Source organism: Carcharhinus amblyrhynchos, chromosome 16, assembly GCF_965287045.1.
Source record: "Carcharhinus amblyrhynchos chromosome 16, sCarAmb.v2.hapA, whole genome shotgun sequence".
In the NCBI taxonomy this organism is placed as follows: Eukaryota; Metazoa; Chordata; class Chondrichthyes; order Carcharhiniformes; family Carcharhinidae; genus Carcharhinus; species Carcharhinus amblyrhynchos.
Window position 1 is genome coordinate 29,332,198 of NC_137339.1, and position 12,310 is coordinate 29,344,507.

General features: G+C 41.3%; 1 protein-coding gene across 5 annotated transcripts in view; it reads left to right on the plus strand.

Annotated features, from left to right (window-relative positions):
• LOC145353929 (extracellular sulfatase Sulf-2-like) overlaps window positions 1-12,310 on the plus strand; it is a 318,430-nt gene that overhangs the window by 251,052 nt on the left and 55,068 nt on the right. For all 5 annotated transcript variants that reach the window (XM_080204931.1, XM_080204936.1, XM_080204933.1 and 2 more), the window contains 4 exons: window positions 79-254; window positions 4,633-4,761; window positions 8,786-8,842; window positions 8,951-9,077. In XM_080204931.1, the coding sequence (XP_080061057.1) occupies window positions 79-254; window positions 4,633-4,761; window positions 8,786-8,842; window positions 8,951-9,077 (489 nt within the window). The remainder of the gene's footprint in view (window positions 1-78; window positions 255-4,632; window positions 4,762-8,785; window positions 8,843-8,950; window positions 9,078-12,310) is intronic.

Sequence of the window (12,310 nt, forward strand, 5' to 3'; positions counted from 1 at the left end):
CAGTGCCTGGAAAAAGATGGCGCAGAAGAGATTTAAATTATACATTAGTTCCATTAACTGTTTACATTGATCTTTCAGCTCTATAACATGCTCGTTGAGACAGGAGAAGTGGACAACACGTACATCATTTACACAGCAGACCACGGCTATCACATTGGACAGTTTGGCCTTGTGAAAGGAAAATCGATGCCATACGAAATTGACATTCGAGTGCCATTTTTCATGCGAGGTCCAAATGTGGAGCCAGGATCAATGTAAGATATTATTAAATCATTGTACCTGCACGTTAGTTGGAGTAGGTCTTGGAACTAAAAGTCCATCAGTTGGACAGTAGAAACTCCTTCATGTGCTCACTTCTGAGGACACCTATTTTGACCACAGCAATGGTTTAAATGTACAATGACTTCTGTTGATATCCGCGGCCGGGGGTTTGTCCGATCCATAGGGGTCTCAGCAATCAGTCAGGGAACTGGCAGGGAAGCCCTATCAATTCCGTGCCAGTTCCATCAATTCTGATGGAATCAAACATCAGTCAGGGGGTAGCTGCCACAGTAATACATCCACCAAAAGCCCAGGGTCATTTTGGAACTCCAGAAGAAAGTGAAGGCAAGATGTGGGGGGGTGGAGAGGGTTGAAGGAAAAAGTGGTGTTGGGGAGAGGAACGGAGGCACAGGCAGGGGAGTTGGATTTTAGTGGCTTTCCCCTGCCCGGTACTAAGTACCCCAGTCGGACAGACACCCCCAGATAAAGAATGATCTCCAATTAGTCCCTGCAGGCCACTGGTAAAAACCCAACTCTGCTTGCTAGGCAGCCTTGGTAAAGCCTTGCAGCCCCAACTTAATACCTGAGTCACTGCTAAATTATGGCGGGTGCAGGGACAATGGGCTGGTTTATTAATGAGCATAATTGACATCAGTGGCCAGGAATCCCACACCAGCTCATTCCACCATCTGTTGCCACTGCTGGGAGGCTAATATAGGATCTCTCCCACAATTAAGTGGGCCCAATTGCCATGTTTGCCACCACGTTGTGCAAATCCAGCCCATTTTGGGTGGCATGGTGGCACAGTGGTTAGCACTGCTACCTCACAGCGCCAGGGGCCTGGATTCAATTCCTGGCTTGGGTCACTGTGTGGAGTTTGCACGTTCTCCCTGTGAGAGAAGCGTGAGTTTCCTTCAAGTGCTATGGTTTCCTCCCACACTTCAAAGATGCGCAGATTAGCTGGATTGGCCACACCTCTTAGTGCCAGGGGGATTTAGCAGGATAAATACTTGGGGTTACGGGGATAGGGTCTAGGTGGGAATGTTGTCAGTGCAGATTCGATGGGCCGAATGGCTGCCTCCTGTAGGGTTTCTATGATTCTATCCTATTCTATGTTTCTGTGATAATTTTAGACATCGTGTTATTTTTACATTTAAAACAGAAACTTAATTTGATATTTTTATTAATCATGCTTCAATTTAGCCATGGAACAGTTTGGCTAATTTGGCAGCAATTCCTGAACCAGAGGATGTTTAGTGTACATACTCTAAGCTGATGAACAATCCACTGTAACACTAAGTAAATGCTAGTGGAAGCAACAAACCTTATCTTGGTCTCCGGTGATTCAGATAGATGCTAAAGATCACAGCACTGTATTCAAAGTACACTAGAGAGATTAAACTAGTATTTCCCAAATGAAAACAGAGTCACTGGCCTCAGCTTTTTATCGTACGTAGCAGAATTCTGCAGTGTTTGTCTAAACAACAGCCTCTGTACTGCAGTAATTAGTTAAATATAAGGCATTTTGAAAACCTTGTACATGATAAAATTTTGCCAGCATGCAGTCTTTGACTTGGATTTTAACCAAGTCAACCTCAAAATAATGGGTGAGCTCCGATTCCAGGATTCCCAACCCCATTCCTGAGCTATCTAATTTTCGGGAGTGACTTTATCCAGCACTTCTGACATGGCCGGCTTCATCGTAGAGATAGGCATCTCCTACTCCTCCACAATTTTCATGGAGAATTGGGCAAGATTTCAAAAAGTCTTGGATAACAGCCTCTTAGAGGAACTGTGAACCTTAGTCTACTGGCAGAACCTTTTAAAAGGAATTTGAAAAGGTCCCCCTCATTCCCCTTATTCTGAGCTCTGTCCTTTGACCCATTCCTCATGCTCCCATACCAAGTTCTGCCCTTCCACCCACCCGTTATGTTCCCTCATGCCTCCATACCAATACTGCAAGGCCCATTGATCCACTGTATACCTACTAGAACAAATGAACGCTATAGTGTATAGTTGGATTTGCCAAAAAAAATAGCCTTGAGAAACAGTAATCCATTGATAACATTTTCCTACACTTGAAAAAATAAGTCTGGACCAAACTCCAAGCCCTTTGAAGTTTCAGAAGCCTCAAACCACAAGCCCTTGAAATAATTTACATTTTGTTAACAAACATTGTAAAATTGACAGCAGAGATCAAAATGTCTGAGCTGTCAATCACACAATATTTCCTCTGGAGAACGTGTTCCATTATTAAAATGGCTGTCTGGCCTCCCAGCCCAGTATACATAATAAGGAACAAGAGGAGGCACAGTAAGTGGATGGATAGGCAGAGCTTGGCAAAAGAGCATAAGGAGTATGGAAAGGGAGCTTGAGATGGCATGAATGAGGTGTAGGAATTGTTTGGATGATGTGGTTGAGGGGTGAGAGATAGATGGCCTTTGTGTTTTCTTTTTCACTGGGGAGAAGTCCCACAGCAGCAAGGTGGGCCTTTTAAATAGCCCCCTCCACTTCCCTGTGGCTGCTTCCACATTTATACCTAGGTCATCTGACCTGAACCCAGTGCACACCCATCTCCAGCAATGAAGGGGGTGGGTGTGCGCAAGCACGTTCCCTCGAGGCGGCGGTCTGAGCCAGGAAATTTTCCAATGCTCCCAACAGCCTGAAGGATAAAAATCCCGTCCTTTGGATTTTCGCTGGAGTGTGTAAATCGCACATCTATAATAATCGCCTGAAATAGATGCAGTATGATCTAACTGACCTGAAATGTTTTAGCAGCTAGATTGTTTCTTTATTCCTGGGCAAATGCAAATTATATATTTAATTGGCTTTTCTTTGTGTGTGCAATAAGGAGGATTGGAATTGTTAGACATAAAAAAAAGCAAGCTTCATCCCAGTTTAATCGTACAATAATGGAAAATGGTGGAGTTCAGATTGCATGTTCTAGTGCCAACATCTAATAATAATATAATTTTATGATTTTCTGAAGCTGAAATAAAATCAGAACTGCTGAATTATTAAAGGTTCACTGTGGCTGTCCTGAAAACCCAGGGCAATAGTGGGACAGAGATTTGCCCAGCCCCTTTTATTGAAGGTAGAAGCAAACTTTTTGGGCTGATTCTGCATAGGCTGTTCATAGAAACATTGAAGCCGTACAGCGCAGAAAGAGGCTATTTGACCCATCAAGCCTGCACTGACAACAATCCCACCCAGGCCCTATCCTTCTAACCCCACATATTTACCCTGCTAGTCCCCTTGGCCAATCAACCTAACCCGCACATCTTTGGAGCATGGGAGTAAGCCAGAGCACCCAGAAGGAACCCACGCAAAGACTGGGAGAACGTGTAAACGCTGCACAGACAGTGATCCAAGGCTGGAATTGAACCCAGGTCCTTGGCACTGTGAGACAGCAGTGCTGACCACTGTGCCACCATGCCACTTCAGTTTAAATCATTTCTGACTAACGTAATGTGACATCACGTTGGTGTTAATGAAACAAATTGCTGTGTAGAACTAGTGATAGTAAATGAGGCAAGTCACTAGTCCCTGATGGTATGAGAGTGAAAGATTTCTGCCATTAGCTACTTATGGTAACTATTTCTTACCAAGGAAACCCGAGGACAAACAAGAACTCTGAGTTAATAGTAGAATGACTAAAGTCATGCATATAATTTAAGAGTTATCCCAATTACGGTAGTTTCTATGAGCTCATTATCAGTGAGTGCTTGAGAAAAAGCAAAACATATCTAGAGGGGAAAAAACAGGATATTAAAGTTGATTATAATGAATTTAGCTCATTTTCATGAGACTGAGTTTCCCCAGAGGCTTTGTAGCTGATCTGTATAGTCCGGGGAAGCTTCAGCTTTAATCCCAGTCAGCTAATAAATCTTCAGTGCAGTGACAGTGGAGTGCTTCTGTTGGTTGTTTATGGAAAAAAAAAAGTAAAACAACATTTCTCCTCTCAACTGGCCATAATGCTGTTATATTAAGTATACACATATGACCAGAATCAGATGGTTTCATCGACTATACCAGCAAACGGTCCGGCATAGCCATTTGAATTCAGGTACTGTGACAAAGCCTTAAATTCTTTCCCACTTTAACTAACTAGATTCAATTTCAGTCAATTATTCATTCAATTTTCAACTTACTGGTGACTTGCAAATACGCAGCGATCTCCTACCTCATTGTGCTTTGGATTGAAGGAGCGGAGGTTACAGCATTGTAATGTCCTGAGAGAATTTTACTTGGTTAATCCCATGATTACTATAAGCATCTTTAGCTGTTCTAGCAGGTTAGTCAGGACCTTCTGAATGTTGGAGCATAACGATCAGTTCCGCAGCATAATTTTTTTTTGTTCTTTATTTACAGAATTCCTCAACTTGTTCTAAACATAGATCTTGCCCCAACAATTTTAGACATTGCAGGCCTAGACATTCCAGCTGACATGGATGGCAAATCTATTTTGAAGCTTCTTGACACTGAAAAACCTGTCAACAGGTAAGTGGATGACGGTTTTATGTTAGAATATTGCTTGAAAAAAGAGACATGTTGAAGCTTTTTGTCTTGTACTTATCTGGACACCTCGCAAGAATACCACTATAAGGGGAAAACAATAACTTATACTGTATGAGGGGAGAGTGTTGATTGGTTGGCCAGTGGATTCTGATCAGCAGAGATGTTGCCTTGGAGAATGCACTAGGTGATGATGACCAACAATTAACTACCAAGCATTGTTTGAAATTTAAACCAGATAATTTGACACTGGTCAAGGCATTACCCTGGGGAATAAACCAGTGAATGGCTCTCATTTATTTTGTTTAGCTCAAACAGGCACAATGGATGAGATTTTATGGCCTCACTCACCTCGAAAACATAAAATCCCCCCTGAGGTCAACAGACCTTCCCATTGTCCACCCGTACCCTATTCCAATTCCTGCGGTGGATGGGGCGGTAAAATTCTGGCTGATGTGTGCACATATTTTTTCTGTCTGCAAAGTGCCTTGTGTATTAATATGTGGTTTTATACATACTAATTAAGCCAAATTCTGCTCTAATTATGAATGAATGTGAGATTTTTAATTGCAGTTTTCAATCATATTCTGGCCTGTTTATCATTAAAGCCATTAGGGTATAGTAACTGGCTGAATTAATTAAATTCCAGTTTACTACATGGAATGACTAGATTTGTCAGGATTTTTCCTTTTGTTCTAGGGATCCCACTGCACAGTTCTGTCCACTTTGCCAAGGAAAACTTAAACACGTGAATCTGAACTTTATAGAGATGCTGTGTTTACTATTGAGTTATTGTTTTTGGTGTTATTATCAGGCAAAGTCTGATCAACAAGAAAAAAATAATGAAAACTTGATCAAAGGAAAAGTATTTACCACACAACTTTAAGAATGTATATTTTTGAATACACAGACATGGCCTTCAGCCACACCTCCCAAAGTTATTCTAATCAATCAGCATGAATATAATAGGGGAAAGAACTGACAAAGCAAAGTGTATTTGAATGGGGAGCTGTGTGAAGGAAACTGTATAGACCATGCATTGTTTCGGGCATATCAAATAGTTAAAAAGCTGGGGTTTAGTACTAAACATCATTTCCTGAAAACATTGGAATTCTGTTTGCATTGAAAGTTACTGTAAAAGTCATGAAATTTCTATCGTGAGTGGCTATTCAGTAGCAATTACTTGATACACACATGATGGTTAACAATCTATCTCCATTGGCTTCTACATCAACTATCTGAAAACAAGCTCAAGACTGGTTATTTTGAGGAAGATGGTAAATTTCCTGTTTTTCTGAGTTACTGTTTTCAAGGTACTTAGAGTTTCTGGACCTGGATTCTCTAGTAGGAAAAACAAGAATTGGGTGGCACAGTGGTTAGTTCCCGGCTTGGGTCACTGTCTGTGTGGAGTCTGCACATTCTCCCCATGTCTGCGTGGGTTTCCTCTGGGTGCTCCAGTTTCCTCCCACAGTCTGAAAGACGTGCTGGTTAGGCGTATGGGCCATGATAAATTCTCCCTCAGTGTACCCAAACAGGCAGACATGGTGACTAGGGGATTTTCACAGTAATTTCATTGAAGTGTGAATGTAAGCTTACCTGTGGCTAATAATTAAAACTTTAACTTTAATACTAGTAGCAGAGAAAGGCCAAACTCCAAAGAAGAATAAAAGTTTTGAACACCTCCTCTCCTTTTTAAGACAATAAATGATGTGAGATGTTGCATTCAAGTGGAATAATTATTGATTGGGATTTTCCAACCCCATTTGCCTCAAGACTGGAAAATCCTGCCTGAGGTCAATGGACCTTCGCATGGTTCATGTCCCGCCTGCTACAATTCCCGCAGGATGGGAAGATTCCATCAGTCTTTGAAAGGGTCTATTTTAATACCTCATCACTTGTTTAAATTCTGTATTTTCAAAGCCATGAAATGGTTGTTTATTTTTCACAATTCTTCTACTGTGTGGGTCGGTTTTGCTACTTTGCCTGTCAAATCATTAGTCTGAATATTTTCCATTATATGGCCATATGCATTGATGTTGTCACTTGCATCATTATGGGAACTAATTAAATAGCCAGTGTAATAGCACAGCATGTAGCTAACCAGTTACACTACAGGATGATCATAACTCTCAGCTCCAAAAAATAGTGCAGCTTTTTCTGAGCTAGCACGATACGTAAACTGATAATGTTAGAAGTATTCTGCAGATCTGGTAGCATCTACAGAGAAACGAACAGAGGGCAGAATTGTCCCAGCCCATTCAGGGATGAGCAAAGTGAGAATATCTGAGGACATTGGGTCGGGATCCAATCATGATCCCACCGCCTTCCAACTTTACATGGAGGATGATTGAAATGAGCCGGCAATCTTCCTGGATCCACAGGATAAGTAACCTAAGACATGTATGAGGTTGTCAGGCCAATTATGAGATGCTTCAACCCTGAATCTTGGATTTCCCAGCCAGGGAACATGTTTCCCAACTTGTCAGTTAACCACTGGGGTCACCAAGGCACATGCACAGTTGTAAGAGCTTCCTCAGTGAAACGGACAAGCTGGGAAGGCTTTGACCAGTGAATTTAAAGAGCTGCAGCCATTGAGCTACTGCTGCTCAAAGCACTTCTCCGGGACAGTATTTTCACTTCCTGACAGACTTTTGCCAGGTTCTTGGAAGGCACTCAATCTGTACGGCACTTTCCTCACTTTCAGCTGCACTTCCTTACTGCTACCCTTCACCTCGTAAAAAGTCTGACAACACCAGGTTTTAGTCCAACCGATTATTAGTCAAGTTCCACACACACGAGGACGATCTCAACAGGGATCTTAGGTTCATGTCACACTATCTGTAACCCCCGTGACTTGCCTGGGTTTGCAAAACCTCACTCACTGTACTGTCTGGAGACAATACACATCTCTTTAACCTGTGATCAGCGCTCCTTCCACACACATTGTCAGCCACTTTAGGACCTGAACAGCAGGTTAGGTGTAAAGATTTGCATTCTAATCAGTAATCTCTAAACTGTCTGTGCTTTATATGCTCTGTCTGAGGCCAGAACTCTCCATTCACCTGAAGAAGAGGGAAACCTCGAAAGCTTGTGAGTTTACTATCAAATAAATCGGTTGGACTAAAACCTGGTGTTGTCAGACTTTTTACTGTGTTTACCCCAGTTCAACGCCGGCACATCCACATCACCCTTCACCTCAGCATGTGGGAGTCTTTAGCAGCTGTACTCCGCACACCTGTTGAGCGACAAGCAGAAGCAACATCACCATTAGCAAGAGCACAACCATGACAGCAACTGTCTTCTCCTTATTTCAACTAGAGCAAAGGGGATGGACATTGAGATCCAACTGAGAGCCTACAGACAGAGAATCACTCGGCTCGCTCTGCTGATATCTGCTGCTGCCTCTTGGAAAACAACTCCTCCCTGCTGGAACGGGTGGACATGCGTTGCCAGTGGCTGATAAGAGTGGATTGGGGAGCCTGGAGAGAGGATTACAATTGATCTTCTCTTGTCAAGAGCAATTACTGGGCATGCTGGTCAGAGATTCAGGTTCCAAAACTGAAAGTGGTGCTGCCCTTCTGGCAGGAGCCAAAGCGTTGAGATTCCACTCCGAGTTAAAGTTCCAAGTTGATGACCTCTTGCTCACTCTGTTTCTTTCTCTGCAGAGCTGCCTGACCTGCTAACTATTTTCAGCACTCTTGCTTCAGATTTCCAACATTCAAAGGATTTTGCTTTTTAAAACATGGAAGTTTTTTTTTTAGCTAGATGGTTTTTAGATCAGTGGTAATGTTAATTGTTCCATAATTACCGTGAGGCTATAGGTTAAATGTAGCTAGCAGTAACCCAGCCTTCACTAAACCAGATTAATTTCAGTCAGGTCTCTACTTTGACTGTTGAAATTATACTGTGTCTGAAACAGGGATGCCAATTACACACAGGTTTCAGTTGCATTAATAGAACATACAAACATGAATTCAGTTCAATAATGTAACTATAAATATATTTTCAGGTTCAACTCCAACAAGAAGACAAAGGTTTGGCGAGATTCTTTTCTTGTGGAAAGAGGGTATGTTGTTAAAAGGATTTTTTTTTAAACATAATTGCGGGATTTTCAAGTTATTCTTTTCATCATTGTGATGGCAAATACTAGAGCAGCAGTGTTTTGTTTTGTTAGTAAACTTCTGCACAAGAGAGACGAGAGTAAGAACACTCAAGAGGAAAATTTTCTACCTAAATATGAAAGAGTAAAAGATCTTTGCCAGAAAGCAGAATACCAGACACCTTGTGAGCAATTTGGTCAGGTAGGTGGTCCCATTACTAAAACTGGTGAATTGCATGACAAAGCTGTAAAACTGATCATACATGCCAATGTCTTCAAAGGAACTGTCAAGAATCTTGGCTAATTCTTTAACAGAGGCTCTTATGTTATTGCACATCATTTACCGTGATTATGTGCGTTTGCATTGAAAGACCCATAACATGTAACTAGCACAGTCTAGATATTTGGTAGGGAATGAAAACCATAAAGGGACATAACTTGGTGGACAGAAAACAGAGGGATGGTAGTGCCTCCAGAAAGGATTAGTATTCTAAATAGGAATAATAACACCAAGATTTAAGTTAAGAAACTGTGAATTCTATGGAAATTAGAATTATTGGCATTTTATTCTGTCAGTTTACATTAACCTCTTTAAAAAATGAAACTTGGTTTTCAATCCATTAATTAAGAATTATGAATAATGATTGTAACAGAAAATCTGAAGAGTAAATTAGACTTAGTCGTGTAGTGATGCATATTAGTAATGAATCCAAAGGCAATTTTATAGGCTCTCTCTCACTCAAGCCTGCCCTGAACCGAACCTGGCTCATCTCATTTCAAGCTTTTAACAGCTGTCAGGTTGAATGAGACACACTTCATTTAATCTGTCTGGATTGGTTTTGAACTCAGTGGAACGTAAATTGTAAAGTTCACAAGAATGCAACAGTTATCAATCAGTATCATCCAAGCATAGAGAAACATGAAGATAAGTTGTCTAATGATGCTGAAGTCTACAAATAATGATGTGATACATTGTCTCCATCAGGACCTGTAACTATGCTTGTCCCCAATTGTATAAGTGCTGCTGTCTTTAGCTTTTTGCCACCCTGTCCTGCAAGAAAGTGGGAAGGTGTGTTAGTGTATGTGGTATGTGTTTGGGTGTTTTTAGCTATTAAGGTTGAGTAGCTAGCACTGTGCAAAAGGGGAGGCAATGGCCAAGTGGTATTATCATTAGACTATTAATCCAAAAACTTGGCTAATATTCTGGGGACCCAGAATCGAATCCGAACACAGCAAATAGTGGAATTTGAATTTAGGCAAAAAAAAATCTGGAATTAAGAATCAATTGATGACCATGAAACCATTGTTGATTGTTGGAAAAACAATCCATAATGCCCTGTAGGGAAGGAAGTCTGCCATCCTTACTAGTCTGGCGTACATGTGACTCCAGAGCCACAATAACGTGGACTCAACTGCCCTCGAGCAACCAGGTATGGGCAATAAATGCTGGCTAGCGAGCAATGCCCATGTCCCATGAATGAATAAAAAAACGCTGTGAGATGTGTGTGTGTGAGCAGTACTCAGCTGGAGGTTGGGTGAAAGTATGAATGTGAGGTATGAATCATAATTGATAGTGATTGTTGGTAGCTGAGTGACTGGATACATTGAGTGATGGTAGTGCAGTTGGTAGGATATGGCATTTTAAAACAGAATCATTCACCTTGACCACTTAAGTGACATCACTGATCTTTTACCCAACTGCATCCAAGTTATCTGGGCTGCACGGTTGGCATTAATTGCAGTGTGTATCTATTCTCAATACCTTTGTATTTTTGAAGGACTATCTATCTTCCTTTGGAGAGGGGACATCTCTTCTCTACTCCACCTTCGGTGACATTGAAGAATCTTTGAGGATTCTCTCTCTTGTGTTGCATTATTTATCACTCTTGCAGCTCAGACATTGCCAGCCATTCTAGTATCCACTGAGCTGGAATGCACCTTTCCTTTTAAAAGCTTTTGGCTGCTGTAAAATGATGCCAGCCTCGCAAAAACCTAGGTTCCTTGCTATGTGGTGCAGCAACTTAACAGTGTGATCAGCACTGGGCTGCATGCTACAATCATTTAAGTTAGCACACAGCATGCCATTTGAATGCAGCTGGAAGCCAATTGTGCATTGCAATCCCTGCTATGTTTATTGGGGTAGGGCTACGCACGTCTAATTGGCCTGCAGCTTTGTGAAACAGGACTTTCTGGACACCAACAAAAGTCCTGCTACATGTGAATTGAAAGGCCATTGCCATCGCCACCCGCCCCCCAAAAAAAATACAGCAGAGCAAACCAGCCACATGAAGGTGAGTTTGCCCCAGAAATTTACCTTGTGGTGCAGGGAGCATTAGCATATAATCCAGTGCCATGTGACTGTGAGTTTTGTAGTCTCAGCACCCGTGGTGTAAATAATTTGTTATTTGATAAGTTAATGGCTGTCTTATATTAATGCCCTTCCCTCTCACCCATAACACCCAACCTTCCAACACTGTCTGTAAGTTCTTTGAAAGCTCTAATCATTACTTTGAAGTAACTGAACTCTAGGCAGTAGGGCAAATGAGGTATTAGCTGATCAGTGACCCCTTCATTTTGCCACCTTCTGATTTTTGATTCCATTGGTCTCCAAGAAAACTTGCAAAGCCCTTATATAGTTTGGTCACAATTCCTTTTTGTTTGTAGTCACTATACAGTTTAATATTCCATTGGCTTTGTTGACATTTGTTTTCCAATTGAAAACAGTTCCTTCCCAGTCCGTTTATTTTAATTCTACCCTTATTGCTTTGTATTTAAATCTTGTTGCTGCCCTTTTGTAAACCTAAATCTCTGACCACATTAAACTTGATCACACTTGTAGGAATGCTGCAACTTTACATTTCCTGCATATCATCAGTATCATTTATGATTACTAGGTCAAGATGAGCCTTGTCTCTCATGGCTTCCTTTACAAATGGATTCTCAAAGCAGCAAACCCTTATATTAATCAACTCTGACTCTAAGCTCAAACATTTTTACTTTGGTTTGTGCCTCCCATTCAAGTAAATTCCTGTTCTCAGATAGCTTTCTGTTTTGGTTTATCTTAATCGAGCAAACTGTTCTGCTTTTCTATTGTTTTATTATATACTTCTGGAGTTAGTTTGGATTTTTTTTTCCCACAGGGTAGATTTCTATTCACAATACTGATGTATGTCATCACCTTGCTTCCATAGGATCCACTTTTACCTCCGCTATTTTATCTCACTATTGAGTACATTTATTTGCCTCTGCTGCCTTGCCAACTGACCATTATTGATGTGCACACTTAAAGGTTAAATGCATCACAATTCTCTGAAGACCCAAATTCTGCCTATCATTGATGAGGGAGTACTGATTGCAATCAGGTCTGAGGAAACTGACTTAATATAATTCTCTCCCTGCCCCTCCACACACCCACACATCCACACACCCACACTC